This window comes from Linepithema humile, chromosome 1, assembly GCF_040581485.1.
Source record: "Linepithema humile isolate Giens D197 chromosome 1, Lhum_UNIL_v1.0, whole genome shotgun sequence".
NCBI classification, from domain to species: domain Eukaryota; kingdom Metazoa; phylum Arthropoda; class Insecta; order Hymenoptera; family Formicidae; genus Linepithema; species Linepithema humile.
The window spans coordinates 16,352,816-16,375,597 of NC_090128.1; the positions used below are offsets into that span (position 1 = coordinate 16,352,816).

Sequence of the window (22,782 nt, forward strand, 5' to 3'; positions counted from 1 at the left end):
TATTAGACATAAAAGATCCAATGTGACCGTATAGTGATAAATTTTCTATTTATTTGATTATTATCATTTAGTTTAAAGGTAATAAAAATATAGATATACAGGGTGAGTCATTTTAAGTGACGCACTGAAATTTCTCAAAAATTATAGGAGATACAGAAAAATGGTTCAGACAAAAGTTGTTCAGGACAATGGAGGTCACCTATTTGTGCTAGTGACTTTGACCTTGAAGTCAATTTTCAAGGTCATTTGAAGGTCAGAGTTATTTTTTAAAATGAAAACCCCTATTTTTGATTCCAAAATCTAATAGCTGGTGTCAAGAGCTTTTCAAAACACTATAATGAAGTTATTTTTCATTAAGTACTTTTCGAGTTATGAGGCTTGTAAATTACAGTATTTTGACATAAAATACAAAATATCTTGTAAAACATTCAATTTTTGGGAATCTTACCTTAATACTTTTATGCATAAAATAATGAGACGAATCAATTGATATAAAGAAAACACATTGGTTTTAAAAAAAGTATGCAGTTGCATGTTGCAAATTACATATTTTTTCTTGAAAGCAACTATGTGTTTTCTTTATACCAATTGATTCGTCTCATTATTTTATGCATAAAAGTATTAAGGTAACATTCTCAAAAACTTGTTTTACAAGATATTTTATATTTTATGTCAAAATACTGTAATTTACAAGCCTCATAACTCGAAAAGTACTTAATGAAAAATAACTTTATTATAGTGTTTTGAAAAGCTCTTGGCACCAGCTATTAGATTTTGGAATCAAAAATAGGGGTTTCCATTTAAAAAAATAACTGACCTTCAAATGACCTTGAAAATTGACTTCAAGGTCAAAGTCACTAGCACAAATAGGTGACCCCCATTGTCCTGAACAACTTTTGTCTGAACCATTTTTCTGTATCTCCTATAATTTTTGAGAAATTTCAGTGCGTCACTTAAAATGACTCACCCTGTATATTATATAATATAAATAAATATTTATTTTATTAATAATATTGCATTATATTAAAAATAATATTAAATAATGTTAAATAATATTTGATTAAAAATAATGCATTATTAACATTTTTTTGTATACTACTTATTATATTTCAAGCAATAAAAGAACATAATAGGGCATTGTTTTTACAATATTTTTAAAATGTTGCTGTAATATTGTTTGAATGATATTGCAAATTCATATCCGTATAATATATCTGCAACGTTGCACTGCAATGTACAATATTATAACATTGCTGCAATGTTGCTGCAAGCTTGTATGCTGTATGGGACATGTCACTATATATCAAAGCAGAATATGTGAGAAATGTGTGATTTAACATATGACGTTATTTTAACGACAAAATGATATATCGCTTGATTAACAAAAACTATTTTATATAAATCAATTAGTAAATATACGCATATAAAATTAACTTATACTTAAATACGCAATTCTCGATAAGAATATTAATTGTTAAAAAAATCATCAAAATTAGAAATTTTTTAAACTTCAAAATTCTCGTTACTTTATTATTATATCTAACTTTCTGTCGAAATTACAGTAGCCTACAATAGCGTTCGTTTAGTACAGCGACACTTTATATGGAACGACTATTTTATAACGACACTTCTAGTTTCAGTGAAAGTATTATTTTATATGAATCAATTATTATTAAAAACATGTATGTGATATTTACTTGCGCTCAAATACATATTAATATTAATGAATAATATAAGAATATTAATTCTTAAAAAATCATCAAAATCGAAGCACTTAAAGTTTCAAGATTCTCATAAGTTACGAGAAACCATGAAGCATAATATAAACAGTTAATTACAACTTAGTACTTATTATTTTACTTAGCAATAAACAAGGTTAAACTACAAGTAAGGCGATCCTGGAGCCGTCTGTTTTACCGATTTCTTTAAATGCAATTTTATTTCTTTTTAGCTGTTTAGAATAAAAAATTCTTTTCTGTAATTAAAATACATATGCTAATGCATCGATGACGACTCAATTTGATCGGATTTTTTATTCCATTTAGCCAAAAAATAGAATAACTTTTGTCTGAACCATTTTTCTGTATCTCCTATAATTATTAAAAATAGAAGGTAAAACACATCGGATTTATTTTCAGCCACTGTAAAGCGTATCTACAAAAATGTTGTTAAAAAAAGTTGTTTTATATAAAGTGTCGTCATACTATCCAAACGCTCTGAATTCTCAGTAACGTATTTATCTGAAATATCCGACATTATTTAACATTCATAAATATAAAATAGAAATTATTAGAAAAAATATAGAAATTTTCTATGTAATATAACAAGTGATTTCATAAAAAAGTATAAGATTCATATTATATGCTGAATGTGTAACATTAAAAATTTATATAACTATCATGCAAGCGCCCTGTATTGCTATAGAGGTTGATTACGTCAGACTGTGATGTCACAAAATTTCCTATCGTCTACTTTCATACATATATATGAAGATTCAACAGCAAGAAATTCTACAAATACCATTTTTGTAATAGAGAAAAAATTTGTTGATTAAAAAAGCAATCATTTAAAATACAGTCATTTATTTCAAAAGTATGCTCAATTTCTACTTCGCATTGCAAAAGAATTGCGAATTAAAGATTACAATTTAATTAATCAGAACGAAAATAATCATTAAAATTATATGATTATTGAATTTTAATCTCAGTTCGCAATTCCATAATTTGACACGAGTTTTAGTTCGTATTTGATTTTAATTGGTTTATTTGGTCTATTGGTCTATCATTATTATTTATGAAATATAGTTGTTTATTTGGAAAGTGATGTAAATTCAATTCTGAAAGAAATAGCAAATTTGGTTTCTTTCAACAAAATTTGAACTTGTCCTTAAAAAGAATTAATATAGATAATTAATTACTACAGCAAAAAAGAATTAAAAATTAAAAATTCTTTAAATGATTATAATTGTAAGCATACAAGCGTCATAATTATATTTACATTTATTACAGAAAAGAATATCTCAACATTTACAACAAGATGTATTGTATATATTCATTCAAATATAAAATTCTCTTTTCTGTCTCGGCACTCACCATTAGGGCTATTCTACAATAAGCCGTAAATCGTATAGTCATAAGAAATTGACCAATTACAGACAAATCACATAAGAATTCATCGACTGTGATTGCTCAATTTCTTATGACTTTACGACTCACGGCTTATTGTAGAAAGCCTATTAGTCTTAAGAAATGATAATCACAGTCGATTATTCTTCTGTGATTTGTCTGTGATTGATCAATTTTTTAAGATTAAGACTAAGATTAAGATTAATACCGAAGCATAAATTAGTCATCAAACTGTGTGATAATGTATAAAGATATGTTTGTTTTTAGCTAAGATAGTACACTGCCCGTCAATGATTCGCTGGGTAGTGCAGTAGCCCTAACTTATTAGTCTAAGCCTAGATCTACAATAAGTATAGCCGTAAGAAATTGATCACTCACAAAACATAAAAGAATAATCGACTATGATTGGTCAATTTCTTACGCCTTAAAGCTTATTACATCTATTGTAAATTTAGGCCTATGGCGAATTCCCACTGAGCGCGTCACGCATCTTGTTCTATTTTATTCCATTCCATTACCATGCAATAAAATGAGATGCTTTAATTGGTTAATTTGTGACGCTGACGGATGACGCGACGCGTGACATATACGCTCAGAACATATTTGTCAGTAGGAATTCGCCATTAGGTCGATAAGTTAGAGGTTAGAGCTACTGTACGACCCAGCGAATCATAGACGGGCATTATACGTGAAAAACAGAGACGATGATACCTTATAGATACTATCTCTCTCGACATCAAGATTATCAGGCAGAAACAAAGGCAACGTTCGTATTAAACAGTAACCTAGCAATAAACAAACTAACTTAGCAACGATTATTTTTTGTATAATCGGCTATGAAACATGTAGAAACGTGTACGTTCGCGCTTTAACCACATTCAACCATGCTATAAATATTATCCAAAGAGTTGTATTGAAAATAGAAATTCTAATATGTACGCCTTAGTAAAATTTCATGATGGTATTTATCACGTGTGCAAATCAAATCTTATTACTTGTAAAGGCGTTACAAAAGCTACATACAGTGATAGACGTAAGTACCCAGCAAATATTATAGCGAAAAATGGTAAGTTGGAATTTTTTTATATTTTATAATGTATATTTTATATACGTTTTCAATGTTATTATTATATGTAAGTAATATCAATCACCATTATACGGTGGATATCAATGTTTTCTAAACTGAAATTGCACGCATATCAAAATATATTAGCACATGCATGAAAATGATATAGAGAAATGATGTAGCGAAAAAGCAAGAGCTGAGTATGCTCTGATATGTGCGTACAATTTTAGATAAAAAGGCATTAGTCTCATTGTGTTACTTGGTAATTATATTATTTATAAAGAAAATACAGAATTTTACAATGTATATAATAGCAAATTTCTCTAAATCCAATATTCATATTTTTTCATTATTGTACGAATAATCATAATTTTAATGTCTAATTATTTTTCTATTTGTTTTCATTCCAAAAAGTATAAATATCAATTCAATTCTTTAACGATGGTTTAAGAATGACTAATTAATTGCAATTGATTAATTAAAAGATTTTTACTTATAGTAGAGAGAGAGAGAGCTTCATCAAAGCTTTATTTGTTTTAATATAAAAGTCACATGTAATATTATTTTAGTTTGAAGAAAAAACTTTATAAATATGACATATTGAATTAAAAAACTGAATTATTATTATTAAATAGATTACTATTGAATATCTTTTTTATCATTACAGATAACAAAGCTATATTACACGAAATAAAACAGAATATATTTGCAAATAAACCACGTGTGTTTTGTAAAAAAATTTATTTCCAAAGTAGAAAGAGAAATACAAAATACAAAAATTATGATTATGAAAGGACTACGAATACCTGCGTATTCAAAGGTAAGTACAATATTATTAATTATTGCATTAATTATTTGACTTTTTTTCATAAGCATTAATGTAATGTAATATTTATTTACTTTAAAAATCATTACTTCTGATACATTTAATTAATATCATCAATTATTTAATATGTCAATAGTAATATACTTTTTTTCTTATGTTAGATATTAACACAACGACTTTTATGAATACATGAATACAATGAATACAAAAACGTTTCTACTGTACATGCTAAAATGTAATGCATATTTCTTTTTTATTTTTGTATTAGATATTAACATTTTCTAAATTCAGAGAAATTTTAGCAATTATACACTTTTTAACAATATATTCATGTTTGAGTATTCATAAAAAACTGAGAATAATGTTTCGCAATGTTCTTTTTTTAAATATATGTTTGTTTTGTATTATAAAGATTACTTAATAATGCTAACTTTCAAATTATTTTTTAATAATAATCTGTAAATTATTATCATTTTCTCAAATAAAGAAAACGACAAATCGGAAACAGAAATTAAGACCTACAATTATAAAGACACTAATGTCTTAATATCTTTTGGTACGATTAATTAATATTATTATCTATATTATCAGTATATTATCAATATATTATTATCCATTATAACTTTATTCAATATTTCATGATATGGATGAGATGCATATAGGCCGGTATTCATAGTCGATTCTAATATTTAAGACCGTTTTAAGTACAGTCTTAAAATGTGACAGAGCCCTATTAGCGTCTTAAAACATTACTTAAGACGATCTTAAAATAAGAACGGACTATGAATACCGATCATAATATACTTTTTTTTCAAATACAGTCATTATGAATGCATAACCAAATAAAACGCATGATTGAAAGTTTTTTTTATCACAAATTTTGTAGGTGTATCAAAAAGTTTATATCAATCTCTTTAAGTATGTTTCTATAAATGCTAGAATGTATATTTTTCTTTTTTCCAATTAATAAATCAATCATCGACGAAAATAAAGGAAACGACGAACTGGAAACATCAGATATCCCAGTGATCATTGAAAAAAATAGAAACAATTGTTCAACTGAAACTGAAAGCAAGGAGAGTGGTATTGAAATGTTTGATGTTCCAATGCATAACAGTGAGTGTTCAAAATATTTTCATCTATTCCATGTATTAAAGATTGGCATAAATGCATTAACATTTAGCAAATTTAGAGTAGTTAGAAATTTTGGCAATAATCCACTTCCTAATTACACATATATATGTTTGACTTAATAATTTGTAAGAATAAAAATAATATTCTATAAAAGTTTTGTAAAATATTCTGTAAATATTTTGTAAAACTTTTTTTCTAATATAATTTCTTTCATACTAGTTTCTATACTAGTTTTTCATGATAAATGTTACTTTTCAAGGCTAAATTTTAAAATTATTTTTTAAAGTAATATTGTAATTATTGAATAAAGTAATATTTTAAAGTAAAATTATTTTTTAAAGTAATATCATGTTAAAGAGTTTATTCATTGTTTCATGACATATACGAGATAATATAATATAACAAATTTCGACAGTCACTTTCTAAAGACATATTCACATGTTTCATTATTTATAATTTGTAAAAATAAGACTAATATTCCGTAAAAGTTTTTTCTTTTTAATATACATATATATGTGTTTCGCATGAATGTTCACTAATACTAAATTTAATTTTTTTTTAAATAATATTTAAGTTATTATTGTTTTCTCCAATAAATAACAGTAATTAATACATATTAAAACAAAACGCATATAACTGAAACTTAATCATAAATAATTTTGTAAGAGCGTATTAAAAAATTTATGCCAGTCTCTCTAAGTACATTTCTATTACGAAAGCTAGAATATAATGCACATTTTCTTTTTTGCTATTACATTAAGATATAGATAAACCAACCATAACAGTCACTGATGAAAGTAGAAGGTATGACAGACCAGAAACAGCAGAAATAGAAATTAAGGATTGTGATTATCTAGACACCAGTAATGTTCCAACATCTTCTAGTACGATTAATTAATATATTTTATCCATTACAATTTTATTCAATATTTCATGATATGAATGAAATACATAATATACTTTTTTTCTACATCAGATATCAACGCAGTAATCATCGAAAATGGAAATAGTTGTCCAACTGAGATTCAAAGCAAAGATAGTAATATAGAAACGTTTGATGTTCCAATACATAACAGTGAGTATTCAAAATATATATTTCCATGTTTTCTATATATTAGGCTGCATTAACATTTACTAAATTTAGAATTATTAAAAACTTGGCAATCATAAACCAGTAGTCATATATATAGTCGGTTCTTATATATAAGATTTTCTTAAGTATAATCTTAAAACATAAATCAATCATATACAATTTTTATAATTTTATTAAAATTATAATAATACTAATCTTTCAAACAACACTGAGCCAGTGCTGGTAGCTCTGGCAACCAGTATTGGACCGTTCGTAAGATCAACACTGGATCAGTGCAGGCTAACTACACTGAACCAGTATCGTTTATCAGTATTGGGACAAACTTATCATCCGACGCTGCGCCAAAACTGAGCCAGTAGTGTTGCCAGTACTGCAATTCAGGCAATCATTACTGGTCCAGTATTGGGCCGATTGCAAAATCCTATATGGGTAAGGACGGAGCGGCAACAGAAAAGAAAGATTGCTATTATCAGGAGAGCACTGATCTTCGAGCATCTTCTAGTATAATTAACGAAAATAAGAGTAACGATAGACTAGAAACAGAAAAAAACTGTTCTTATAAAAAAACCATTGATCTTCCTACATCTGGTATATTTAACTAATTATAGATTATATCTGCAATTACTATTTGATTATATGAACAAAGTACTAATATATCTTTTTTCTTATATCAGATATTAATACAATTTTGAATAAAAATGAGAACGTATGTCACAGTGAAATACAAAATATAGACTGTAATATTAATGGAATTTCAGATGTGCTTTTACCTTGTGGTTAGTATTTTTAATATTATGAATTATCTATAATCTATTTTATAAGTTTTAAAGAAAGATAATATATTTTTCAATTTTAATATTAGATTTGGTTAGTAAATCAATTAGTAAATCAGTAAGCATCGATAAAGACATAAGCAATGAAAGAACTGATAAATTCAATGAAGTCTGGCAAGATGTTGAAATTTTATTATCTTGTGGTAAATTTATTTTCATATTTTTCATAATACTAGTTACTTCTGAAAATTATTTTGATGATAACTACTGATTACATCATTATAATTGTTTTTGTTAGAACCTTTGTCAGAACCTGCAAGTATACAGACATGTAATGCAGTTGAAAATAATCTGGAAATTGACAATATTAACATGGACGTCTCATTAACAGGTATGTTTCTTATTTTCTAGTTTGGGAAGTAACATGTTATTGTAACGTGTTATTGTTACTTTATTCTTTCTGAAACAGTAACATACTTATATTTTTTTAGTAACAACGAATTTAACATTTTCTTTTATTGTTACTTTTTACATTTTGAACCTATTTCTGATGTATTGTTTATGTATTTAATCTTTAATTAGTATATTATTTTTTATATTTAAAATATCTTAAGTATAAAGATAATCATAAATCAATCATATATTAGTGTAGTTCTATGATACATTAGCTGCATATTTTAAAAACAAACTGTCTTTACTTTAAATTAAAAATTCACATTAAAATTTTTGAACATAAGATCAACAGTGCAAAAACGTATAAATTTTGCTATATTTATAAGTTTAATGAATCAACAATTTTTATTTGCATTTTAAGCATTTTAAAATATTTCTCTTTAAATTTGTGTGGTATTTTGAAATTAAGATTATATTGCTTTTAATAATATTTGAACAAAAACATTTAAAAAATAAATTTTTAAATTTGATATTGGTTTAACATTTAAAAAATAACGATGACAAATTAAAAGTAACTTTTAAAAAGTAACTTTCCCAATTTTGATTGTATTATAATTGAATATGTTGAATATTACAAAAAAAAATTAATGAAGCTTAATATTTCTTATGCAGTAAGTAATACCTGAATTCATTATCACTTGCTGTTATGCATTATTAAATAAGCTTATTTGTTTTCATTCTATTTTTTTGTTTACAGATTTACTTAACATATCTCCATCTACATTTATTTTAGATGATTGTGTTAGAAGAATATCTTTTAATACTACTGGTATGTAAAAGTTAATTATATTTAATATTTTTGAGGAATTTGTAAAATAGTAGAATCAGTCATTTATAGGATTTAAAACTAAATATATATTTCAAAAACTATATTAATATCAAAATAAAACAGAATGGAAGTTATTTTTTAATATAGTTCAAATTGAGATTTTACATTACTCTTACAATATATCTTTCGCGTATTTTCTTGTAAATGTAAAATTAAAATTAACAATGTGACCACCTAGTTATTAATCACTATTTTCATGTAGTTATAATTTTGATTGCTAAGATTAGGAATGTTTAGATGTAAAAACACATGAATATTATTATAGGAGCTAGATACAAAATATAGTAAATGATCCTGACATCCTTTTTGAAGTATTAAATTTGTTACAATGGACATCATAAACAATATATTAGGACCTTGAATAAGTTCTCGCTGTTTTTTTTGTTAAAAAAAAACATTAATTTAAAATATAAGGCTTACAATAACTTTACTCAAAGTATTGTCCATCATTAGAGACCACTTTCTCCCATCTTTCTGGCAGTAATTGAATCCCCCGTCGAAAAAACGATTCATCTTTTGACGCAATCCATGAATCGACCCATTTTTCGGTTTCTTCGAAAGAATGGAAGCGCTGCTCGCTCAAACCATGCGCCATCGACCGAAACAAGTGGTAATCCGAGGGGGCTATGTCCGGTGAATACGGCGGGTGAGGTAGAACTTCCCATTGAAGCGTTTCCAGGTAAGTTTTGACTGGTTTTGCCACATGTGGCCGAGCATTGTCATGTAACAAAATGACTTTGTCGTGTCTCTGCCCGTATAGTGGCCGCTTTTCTTTTAGAGCTCGACTCAAACGCATCATCTGAAGTCGATAGCGAGCTGCCGTGATAGTTTCATTAGGTTTAAGCAGCTCATAATAAATTACGCCCTGCTGATCCCACCAAATGCAGAGCAGAAGTTTCGAACCATGGATATTCGGCTTTGCCGACGATGTTGATGCATGGCCGGGCTTACCCCACGATTTTCTACGCTTAGGATTATCGTAGTGTATCCACTTTTCATTTCCAGTGATGATACGGTGCAGAAAACCTTTTCTTTTATGCCGTTGAAGCAGCAATTCACACATGAGAAAACGTCGTTCAACGTCTCTCGGCTTCAACTCATACGGCACCCAATGTCCTTGTTTTTGGATCATTCCTAACGCTTTTAAACGTTTTGAAACTGTTGACGCATCTACTTGCAATGTTTTCCCGAGCTCTACTAGCGTCTGACATGGATCTAGATCAAGCAATGCCTCCAATTCTTCGTCTTCAAACTTTGTCGGTGCTCCAGAACGTTCTTTATCTTCAAGGTCAAAGTCATTATTTTTAAAGCGCCTAAACCAGTCTCTGCATGTCGTATTCGACAGAGCATTGTCACCATATGTTTCAACAAGAATTCTGTGTGCTTCAGCTGCAGATTTCTTTTGAATAAAGCAGTGCAATAAAATTCCCCGCAAAAACACTTTATTTGGCACAAAAGTAGACATTTTCGCAATAGGTAATTAAACACGTGGTTGACACTGTGGTAAACTGTATCTACTAGAATTTGAGGTTACATATAGTACTACTTAGCTGATGCGTTTCCGTACGAAATTCCATGCACAGAGTGCCGCTACGCCATCTTTTAAGAAACAGCGAGAACTTATTCAAGGACCTAATATATTTTTTGCAATAATATATGAAAATTTATGTTATAACAATTGTCTTTATTATCTATATTGAAAAGTAAAAACCTGAGTATGATATTTCGATAATAATAAAATGTTTTCCTAACTTTAAATTGCTAATATTATATATGAGATATCACAGATTGTTTGCAAGTTTCTAAGCAGTTTTTATTATTAAAATATATCATATTTTATAATTAACTTTTTAATTTTAAGTATTTAATTTTGATTTTAATTTTATAACAAATTATACGTATATTTTTAAAAATTTATATTTGTAGATGATACGTGTAATTCTATTACATGTCAAAATGTGAGTCAAATAGGAAATGAAGCAAATGTCCAAATATCATCAACACTTGGTATGTAAATTGTAAAAGCTCTTTTTGATTATTTTTGTAAATTTATTAAGATTCTTGGTCCTTTATTATAGATTTTAGCTTTATGATAAAAAAAGAGAAAATTTTATGAAGAATTCTTATAAGATAGTTCAAATAAAAAGATATATTTATAAGATAAGATTAATTTAGACTTTATAAAATACTCAGAAAACTTTTTTCTTCTGTTTTGATAAATATCAATAAAATTAATGTGATATATCTAATTAAAAACCAAATAACACACAACTTTATATCTGTTTGTTATATTTAGTACAGTTCAAAAAAGTTATTAAGCAAAAGAAAAATTTTCGGAAATATAAATTATTTTTCAATTATGTGATTTTTTAATGTGATTTTTAATTTTATAGCTTATTATCGATTTATTATTACAGTTATTGATTACTAAAGCAAAAAGAAAGTTTTTTTTCTATACTTTATTAAGTTATTTAATTAATTACAAATATCATTGTATATATATTTTTATTTCAAGATATATTTTGCAAGAATTTTGAACATGAATTTTTTCGCTTTTGATGTCATGAGTTGAGATAACTAAGGTAATGAACGAAATGAATTAAACCCAATACTTACCTAATCTACATCTTTTTTTTACAGACGTTGAAAATGGTAAAGAAAGTAGTGAATCAGAATATGTACCATCAGAAGATGAACATTTATCGGATAATGAACTGCCACAAAAACGCAAATCAAGCTTAAACACAACTGTAACTTCAATGTCAAGTTTAGATGCCTCGCAAATTAATGGTAATGGATGCAACGATGAAAATATGTATGTAGAGACTTCTAATGCAAGATCTCCTAAAAAAAACTATTGTATATTTTGTTCAAAATTGCAAACACAACTTGCACGACATCTAGAAAAAGTACATCGTAATGAATTGGATGTAAAAAGGTTTACGGCTTTACCCAAAAATAACACAGAAAGGAAAAAAATTATAGAAATTTTACGAAAAAATGGCAATTTTAAATTTAATACAAATTCGACATTGAATAATGGACAACTTATAGTATCTAGACGTCCCAATGAAAAATATAACAAGCTCGCCAGAGATTTTATTGCTTGCTCAAAATGTAAAGGTTTCTTTGCAAAAAGTACAATACGTCATCATTCTCGAACCTGCTTTGGAAAAGATTTTCGGAAGAATAAATGTATTATGATAATGGGTAGAAAAATTATGTGCAGGTTACATTCTTCGGCAAATGAAACTTTGAAGAAAATGGTATTTCCAGTCATGCGTGAAGACGAGATTACACGCATTATAAGATATGATGAATTATTGATTTTATTTGGAAATAAACTCTGCATTAAATACAAATCTCAACATCATCATGACATGATACGTGCAAGATTGCGTCTTCTTGGCCGCTTCCTTTTGGCATTAAAAAGTATAAATAAAAATATAAAAAACTTTGAATCGCTATATCGTCCAGCAGTATATGATGACTGTATCCATGCGATAAATATAGTTGCAAGATATAATGATGAAGAAAAAATATATGAAGCTCCTGCAGTGGCGGCAAACTTATCCACTTTAATTAAACACATTGGAAATCTTCTTATCGCAGAATGTATAAAGAGGGAAGATTCAGAAAAAAAGAAACTAGTTAAAGACTTCTTAAAGTTATTAGTTGTTGATATTGGGACAAGTGTAAATAAGACTGTTATGGAAACACAATCAGCTCAGAAAAGACGTAAAAAAGTTATTCTACCATCATTGGAAGATATCAAAATATTATATAAATATTTGGAAAAAAAGCGAATTGAAGCTTTTACAACACTACAACAATCCTTTTCTTATCATAGTTGGCTTTCTTTAGCAGAAGCTACACTAATATCTGTACTTGTATTTAATAGACGACGGTCGGGAGAAATGGAGCGAATTCTTATTGAAGATTTCCAAAGTTACGAAAAACTACATGAAAACGTAAATACCGACATTTATACATTATTATCAAAAAAAAATAAAAAAATTGCGGAAAAATATATTCGATTCTGTATTAGGGGCAAATTGGGCCGTGGAGTGCCCGTTTTATTAACAAAGCAGTTATTTGAAAGTATTAATTTAATTTTAAAATTTCGCAAAGAAGCTGAAATACCTAAAACAAATCCTTACGTATTTGCATTACCTGGCTATAATAAAAAAAGATTTAGACATCTTAAAGAGCCTGCATTTTATTACGAAAATTTGCAGAAGAATGTAATGCAAGTCAGTCTACTACTTTGCGTGCTACAGAATTGCGGAAGCATGTGGCAACATACTGTATTCAATTAAATCTTGATGAGATTGATGTATCTGATCTTGCTACATTTATGGGTCATTCTGAGAAAATACATAAGGATCATTATAGACAACCATTGGCAAGCAGAGATATATTAAAAGTTTCACAATATTTGGAAGCAGTTCAAGGAAATAAAAATATTTCAGATGACGAAACTTCAACAAATAACAGTTCCGAAAGTGATGAAGAAGCAAAACAGAACAACTTTAATAGCTCAAATAAAGAAAATATACATTCAGGTAATAACATTTTACATTTGTATTTCTTATGCATAATATTCTATTTCTATACAATATATATACATATATATATATAATTCCTTTCAAATATTCACAAACATTTATTTCAGACACAAATTTATATGACTTACCTGATGATATAATACATAATCAACAAAGGAATAGCGATGGAAAAAAAAACAAAAACGTTCAAGTGAGTATTTTACATTAAATATGTGAAATTTTAATGTTGTATGTTTTATTTTTCTAAGAATTGTTTAAAAATGTTTGCAGAGTCTTGTATCTTATATATACAGGGTGATTCAAAATAACCTGATGTCCTTGCAATGCCATATTCTTGAGCGAATTCTGAGACAATTTTTCCTTTTACAAAATTTTGTCCGAAGCTTAGTTTTCGAGTTATAATTGAAAATAGTTTGCTACTTACGAGTCCGATAGTTATAATTGAAAATAGATAGCAACTTACGAGTTCGGTACAACGGACAGACAGAGACGGTGTAATGCGTCATGAGACGATAGTAAACACTTGACAGTCTCATTATACGTTGCGCGTCCCTGCCTGCCTGTTGTACCGAACTCGTAAGTTGCTATCTATTTTCAATTATAACTCGAAAACTAAGCTTCGGACAAAATTTTGTAAAAGGAAAAATCGTCTCAGAATTCGCTTAAGAATATGGCATTGCAAGGACATCAGGTTATTTTGAATCACCCTGTATATATATATATATATATATATATATATCATAGAGATTATATAAAAGTTATGAGTTATAAGAGTTACAAGTTATAAGAAATTATGGCACAAAAGTGTTTGTAAATCTCATGTACCTATTTTAGTATAATGTTTAACAACATTTCTTTTTAAATTTAATTTTCAGTATACTTTTTATTTTATTTTTAGTATAATTTTTTCTTTTAACATTTCATTTTTTTCTCAAATTTATATATCATGATTATTATTATATATTATTTATACGTATATAAGTATCACTTTAACAATACTGGTTTTTTTTACTAGCATCGCCATATGGAAAAACTAAAAGAATTCGTTGGTCTCAGAAAGAACAAGAAACAGCACTTCATGCATTTGCTAAACATATGGAAAATTTAACATTACCCTCTTTGAGAGAAATACAAGAAGTAAAGAAACAGTACACTTCTCTTGCACAACGTACATCCCCACAAATAAAAACGTGGATACATAATAAACAAAAAGCTTTTCGTAAACAATGTGAGTATGTATTATGTTAATACTTAAAAACATTTTTAAAATAGAAAATTAATTATTGTTACACTATTAATGTGACAAAAGTAAATGCAATTAGTAAATTATATGCAGTTTTACTAATATATAATTAACTAATTTATGCAATTAGTAAATTATATATTATGTTATTTTCATAGTTATTTGCTAATTATTAGAGCAAGGAAAAGTATATCGGTATATTTTACAAACATACTCAATTGATTGTAAGTATTATTTTATGAATATATCTTTTTGTTTCAGGAATTTTAATATCTTTCTCAAACTTTTGATGTTCTTCTGATGTCACAGACCTTCTTGCTTTTGATGTCTGTCATATACTTATTCGCTTTTCTTAAGTTAAGACTGCATCAGTGAACAAAAGTATACCTATCAATAATAAGTTTATTTGACTTCAAGTTGGAGTTTTGAAATTTCATGAATATTTCTAGCGATATTAAAAAGATACGTATATTTTAAGTTTTATTCTATTAAGTATCTTTCAACTAAAGAAACTTTAAGATATATATGGATGTGCAATGACAAATGCAATATCTGTAATGTTATTTAATTTTGATTATAATTATGTAATTTTAAGTTTATGTCTGTCTATAAGTATATCTATATATTGCTGCTATACGTTAAAAAGGATGAAGATACTTAAATGATAATTGCTAGAGAGTGTAAACATTTTATAGTATTTTTACATACTTTTTAAGTCATTACTTTAAAGAAGTGCCTTTATTTAAAAACTAAAATAAGAGTGATAAAAAGCAATACTGTCTTATACTTTATATAATCAGCTATTTTAAAGCATAAAAGTTGTTTAATTTTGATTTTAGTTTATTATTCAAAACTATAGAATTATTCAAATTTACTATAGAATAACAAATAAATGCAAAGTTTCTTTACTAGCATTTGATAAAAAGTACAAATATCTAAGAGATTATATCTTTAATTTAAAGAAAACATGGTAACTATAGTACATTATTCTTGTGATATACTAAGTAAAATATGTCAAGTATAAATTTATACTGATAGAATGTGATATTTCATGTATTACAATAATTTTCACTCATATGTAGGAATATAATAATTTAAGTTCAATTTGTGATTAGATTTATTTGCATACGAGGATATTGTATCTATCTATGTATGAATGTAATCTTTTGAACTTATGAATGTAATCTTTTGTAACTTTGATGTTTATGTATTACTTTTATATTATAAGCAGTTATTCTACATTATAAGCAGTTATGTTCTATGTCTATTTAAGTCTTGTGTCTAAACAATGCTATTAATCGTTCAGATAAGGAAAGAATTGACAAATCGCATTTTAACTATTCAGACTAATGTGATTGAACAATTGTTTTCCATTCAAAATCTTGGAGCGATTTCTAATATTGCAGATACAAGGTTTTAGATATAATACTTGCCTGATAGAAAATGATTTTATATTGCATAATTTATGAAATTTCTTATGTAATTGATGTTCTTTATTTTTCTTATATATATATTTTACACTTTGTAAACATTACACTTATTTTTCTTTATTTCTTTATTAATTTGTTTTCTATCTAAACATATAAAACAGAAAAAAAGATTACATTCAAAATGTTATAAAAGAAAATAAATATTCTAAAATTATACTTATCTGAATAAAGAAATTAAGATTTAAAAAATCAAACAGATTTGGTTTGTGCTTATAACTTTATGAGTAACATTGAGGAAATCAAATAGATTCGTTCCATAAGATAAAACCTTAGGATAAGTAATATTCCGATTAGTAAATTCTTTAAATTTGAAGACCGGTATTCATAGTCCATGTCTTATTCCTAGTGAAAATATTTTCACATAATATTTTTCAAGAAATGTTTTTAATTTATAAAGAACTTCAAAAAATTCTGTAAACTTTTTCAAATTTTGTAAGTTTTCTTCAGAAATTATAAAATAAAAAATCGTAGAAATTTTAAACTATTTCAGAATTTTACATAAAAAACTTATATATAGAAAGTATTCCAAGAAAAATTTCAGTTTAAGGCGTTCATTTTAATTGCACTAATGTTGCATTGAAATTTCATTCCTCATTCCTTTAATGCTTCAATGATACATTCTATTAATTCAAAAGATAAGAAAAGAGCATTTTTTTCTATTTAAAAATTTTTCTTTCTTCATTATTTATTAAAGTTTATATACAGTCATATGCAGTCTAAAATAATGACAATACTGCAAATCTATATTTATATATAAATAACACGCGAAATATGGATTTTCACTACTATCAGAGTATATTTCGAAATACATTTATATTATTAATTTTAGTTACCTAAAATGCATCTTAATACAGCGTCCAATAATAAAATAGAAGTAATATTTAAATAAAATAAAAATAATATTTAATTATATCAATAGGTTCCTTTTTTATAGCTAAACTATTATACTCTCTTTGTATTTAAAGAAATATGTATATATTTAATATTTGACAAAAGCAAGAAGGAAAATTTCAGTGCAACAATAGAAAGCAAGTTTATTAATAAAATCATCAACATTATTTCGAAATCATCAAAAGAAGAGAGAAAGCAATGCGGATCCGCATTTTACGCAAGTTACGCCTCATGTACACAGATGCACTGACACGTATCAACATGTCCGTTAAACTGCGCAAAACTATATGATTAAATTCATAATTCATTATTATGATAACTATTCAGTTCTAATTAAGATTTTTGTTTATTTTTGTGTAGTAACAACAGTTAGGGCCTATCTAGATAAACTTGCATAGTCGCATAAACATATGCATAAGGAAACTGATTGGTCCATTTCTTTATGCATTTGCTTATAAACCAATTAATTTCCTTGTATATGTTTATGCGACTATGCAAGTTTGTCTGGATAGGCCCTCACTAGATTATGAAACATAAAAGTATATAGAAACTGATAGAGAGGCAAAGAGAGCACGTCTTGTTATAAAAGATAACATATTTTTCTCATTTAGATAAATGTGTGAGACAGAATCAACAGTACCTATCAGACTCTAAGGTCGGTATTCATAGTCCGTTCTTATTTTAAGATCGTCTTAAGTAAAGCCTTAAGACGCTAATACGGCTCTGTGATTGGCTTATGACATCTTAAGACTATACTTAAAACGGTCTTAATTATAAGAATCGACTATGAATACCGGCCTTAACTCTCTCGGCTCGGCATTATTTGCTTATTTCCTATTCGGTACTAACTCCAATATGTTATACAGTTTGCTTTATTTATCAAAAATGGTTTGTTGCATAAATATAAATAATACAATTTAAAAATTAAGCATTCTTTCTTAAAATTTTTAAAAACTGTATTTTGAGATCAACAAAAAGGAAAAAAGATATAACGGTACATAGTGTGCCTAAAAAACAAACAGACTTGAAGTATATGTGAATAAGGCTGCGTTCGTTATGTTCACTTACGCGCTGAAAGCATCAGTCTGTCTTTCTTGTTCATTATGCGTCGAAGAAAGATAGAATGATGCTTTCAGCATGTAAGCGAGCATAACGAACACAGTCTAAAACTAAGGGTTGGTTTATAATAAAGCCGTAAGCTGTAAGCCGTAAGAAATTGACCAATCACAGATAAATTATGGAAGAATAATCGACTGTGATTAGTCAATGGTGTCAAATGATGATGCACCGTAATGTGATGAAATATTTTATTTGAGAGCAAGTAAAAATATTCAAAGTATATATTAAAACATGATTGATATCTCTGTTTGTGACGTGTGGTGTGATCTGTAAATAATGAGTGTAATTGTGTATTTAATCATGTCATAGGACTATAATAATTAATGAAAGCTAATTAAAACTTTGAGTGAAGTAATAAAACACTATATTATTGCGATTAAAATTACTGTGCCATGCAATACATAACAGTGCTGCAAATAAAATACATTAGTGCTACAAGATTCTGATTTTGATTTTAAGGTTATCTGCTTACTGTTTTTATAAATATTTAACAAGACATACATGCATGTTGTGTAGTATTAATAATAATTCACATGTGGAATTGTCACTGCTGCCAAGAAGCTATTAGAAGAGAATCCATTTTCAAAACACAAGATTCTTTCCAGAGAGAATTTATTATTATTAATTTCTTCGCTACTAGAATTCTGTGTAATGTTGTGGAAATATCAACATCTATTTATTCATCAAGATAAATTCTAATTGGACATTTGCTGTTACGTGTTGTGCCATATTAGTGAACAATAACAGAAAATATAATTGTGAATTTAGCTGTATAACAATACTTCTCAATAATTAGTTTCTTTCATATTCTTTTAAATTTGAATGGAGCATTAGAATTCTGTATTGTGTGATAAATGACACATTACGATATTTATGCAATATATAACAGTGCATATAATCTCTCTATATAATTTGTCAGCGTATATACATATATGTCTTATTAAATATTATTAAAAATAGTAAACAAATAACCTTAAAATTATAAAAATCTTATGCCACAAATGAATTTCATTCATGCATTGCACTGTTATATATTACATAAATACCGTAATAACTATCATTTATCACAACAATATAGAATTCTAATGCTCTACTTAAATTCAAAACATTATAAAAGAAACTAATTAGTTATTGTGATATTGTTACACAGCTAAGTTCACAATTATATTTTCTGTTCACTGATTTTTATTGTTATTTTTATTTTTATTGTTCACTGATATGGCACAACACGTAACAGCAAATGTCCAACTATAGAATTTAACTTGATGAATAAATAGATATTGATATTTCCACAACATTATACAGAATTCTAGTAGCAAGGAAATTAATAATAATAAACTCTCGCTGGAAAGAATCTCGTGCTTTGAAAATGGATTCTCTTCTAACAGCTTCTTTGACAGCAGTGACAATTCAATATGTAGAATATTACACATCGCACACATATACATATATGTTTAAAATATTAATAGAAACAGTAAGCTGTTCATTTTATTGTGTTAATATTAATTATAAAAATCCGTTTATGTTAATTATAAAAATCAGAATCTTAGCATAAATGTATTTTATTTGCAACACTTATTTATTACATGAACACAGTAATATCTTTTAATTGCAAAAGTGTAGTGTTGTGTGTATTACTTTACTTAACACTTGAAGTAAGAAGCTTTAATTAATTATTGTAGTCCTATGAGAGACATGATTATATACACAGTTACACTCACTATTCACACCACATCAAAAACAGAAATATCAATCATGTTTTAATATGTACTTTAAATACTTTTACTTGCTCCCAAATAACATAACATATTTTATCACATTACAGTGCATCCACATTGCCTTACAATGAGTCTTATTCACATGTACTTACTTAAGTCCGTTTATTTTTGCAAGGCATGCTATTTTATTGTTATATCTTTCTTTCTCTTTCTAGAAGTTCGCTTTTTTTTAAATTTTGATAGAGAATATTAAATTTTTAAATATGTTATATTATTCGTGTTAAATAAATTATTTTTGATAAATAAAGTCAGTTATATATAACATAGTTAGCACAATAGAAGAGGGAGCTAAATAATACCGAGAGAGATAGAATATAATATTGCTGATTTTGTCTCACACACTTTTACTTAAATAAAAGAAATAGAAGTTACACTGCAATTATTTTATTGCATACATCGAAGCATATCACTTTCTGACATATGCATTATAAAATTTTTTATAGTATGGAACATCAGTAAATTTGTATAAACAATTAACTATAGATTGCTATTTCTGCGAGTATAAAATTACAATATTACATTGTTTGGTTTAATACGGCGATTTGACCATATTATGTGAAAGGATATATATTATTTATGTATATAAATTTCTGTATATACAGGGTGGGCCATTTTAATCCATCCACGCAAATAACTCCGAAGGTATAGGTGATAGCGAAAAATAACTCGTACAAAAATTGTAGGGTTCAAAGGGAGCCAACCGTTGATAACCTTGAACTTGACCTCGAAGTCGATTTTCAAAGTTATTTTAAGATTAACAAGTGTTTTTTAAATAGAAACCCCTATTTTTGATTCCAAAATCTAATAGCTGGTGTCAAGAGCTTTTCAAAACACTATAATGAAGTTATTTTTCATTAAGTACTTTTCGAGTTATGAGGCTTGTAAATTACAGTATTTTGACATAAAATACAAAATATCTTGTAAAACATTCAATTTTTGGGAATCTTACCTTAATACTTTTATGCATAAAATAATGAGACGAATCAATTGGTATAAAGAAAACACATAGTTGCTTTCAAGAAAAAGTATGCAGTTGCATGTTGCAAATTACATATTTTTTCTTGAAAGCAACTATGTGTTTTCTTTATACCAATTGATTCGTCTCATTATTTTATGCATAAAAGTATTAAGGTAAAATTCCCAAAAATTGAATGTTTTACAAGATATTTTGTATTTTATGTCAAAATACTGTAATTTACAAGCCTCATAACTCGAAAAGTACTTAATGAAAAATAACTTCATTATAGTGTTTTGAAAAGCTCTTGACACCAGCTATTAGATTTTGGAATCAAAAATAGGGGTTTCCATTTAAAAAACACTTGTTAATCTTAAAATGACTTTGAAAATCGACTTCGAGGTCAAGTTCAAGGTCATCAACGGTTGGCTCCCTTTGAACCCTACAACTTTTGTACGAGTTATTTTTCGCTATCACCTATACCTTCGGAGTTATTTGCGTGGATGGATTAAAATGGCCCACCCTGTATAGATTTTTTATATTAATTTTTGCACAAGCATTTTTTTTTATGTTCTCTAATTAATTCTTATAATAAGTATTGCATAATTGATGGAATATTCGCATTTAAATTTTTTATCAAAAAATGTGTTTTAATTGTTTCATTTAATACACAAATAAGCACATTTAATTATTTCATATAATATGATAGGGTCGCCAAACTAATCAAACAATATATCATTGTACATAATTTTGGACTGTCGTCGAAATAGCCAATCCATAGTTAATTGCTTATACATTAACTTTCTGACGTATACATTGCAAAAATTTTTGTGATGTATACGTCGGGAAGTCAATGTACTCTAATGTATACAATAATATAGCGTATTTGTCACTGTCGTCAAAATAGCCAATTGACATATATATATATATATATATATATATATGTATATAATTTTTACAAATAAGTTAGTTTTACGTATGTAATATTATGTATATGTATAGTATAGTGAAAATAGGATTCAATATTATTGTTTTAAATTATATTGCAGGAAGAGTTTGCTTATTTACAGTAAAAAAAAAGACTATAGATACTAATTGTGGCGGCTCACCGCCACACAGCTGTACTGAAGCGGCATAATACGCCGCGGCGCCGCTACGCGCCGCAGGCCTTCTACCAGTTATAAGCTTGCGGACCCACCGCCAGGTTGCGCAGGCGGTGAAGAGCTTTCTCGCAATCAAACTTCGATCGACGAGATATAAAAGAGCTGCTCCGCAGATCTTTCCTCACTCACTCGCTTCAAGGCGAGCTCTCACTAAGAGCCCTTGAACGGAGTCACAGCTCTGCTTCGAAGAGCGCAACCAGCAAGTCTTCTCGACTTTTCACAGTGCCTGGGAAGGCACGGAAGCGAGAGACTCAGTCTCAGCTCCGACCGCACACC

At 27.4% G+C, this 22,782-nt stretch overlaps 1 protein-coding gene across 6 annotated transcripts; it reads left to right on the forward strand.

Annotated features, from left to right (window-relative positions):
- Positions 1-1,132: 1,132 nt before the first annotated feature.
- Positions 1,133-16,794, forward strand: LOC136997546 (uncharacterized). 6 transcript variants are annotated; one of them, XR_010888259.1, is made up of 14 exons: positions 1,144-4,191; positions 4,859-5,011; positions 6,011-6,133; positions 6,913-7,035; positions 7,128-7,226; positions 7,919-8,020; positions 8,107-8,220; positions 8,316-8,408; positions 9,168-9,239; positions 11,226-11,306; positions 11,940-13,864; positions 13,975-14,057; positions 14,883-15,095; positions 15,372-16,794. XR_010888259.1 is itself a non-coding variant. In XM_067348472.1 (10 exons), the coding sequence occupies exons 1-10, from the start codon at positions 4,059-4,061 to the stop codon at positions 11,312-11,314; spliced, it is 1,101 nt and encodes a 366-aa protein (XP_067204573.1). In that variant the 5' UTR covers positions 1,133-4,058; the 3' UTR covers positions 11,315-11,570. The 6 variants fall into 6 exon arrangements, 1 of the variants encoding a protein (XP_067204573.1); XR_010888260.1 differs by having other exon boundaries at positions 1,144-4,158; XR_010888261.1 differs by lacking the exon at positions 8,107-8,220.
- Positions 16,795-22,782: the final 5,988 nt, after the last annotated feature.

What these genes read in the sequence shown, in the direction of transcription:
- LOC136997546 (XM_067348472.1), top strand. Translation starts at nt 4,059, where the DNA reads ATGTACGCCTTAGTAAAATTTCATGATGGTATTTATCACGTGTGCAAA. An exon ending in TAATGTTCCAACATCTTCTA is followed by an intron (nt 7,036 to 7,127) that starts GTACGATTAATT and finishes TTTCTACATCAG; the next exon opens with ATATCAACGCAGTAATCATC. An exon ending in AGATGTGCTTTTACCTTGTG is followed by an intron (nt 8,021 to 8,106) that starts GTTAGTATTTTT and finishes TTTTAATATTAG; the next exon opens with ATTTGGTTAGTAAATCAATT.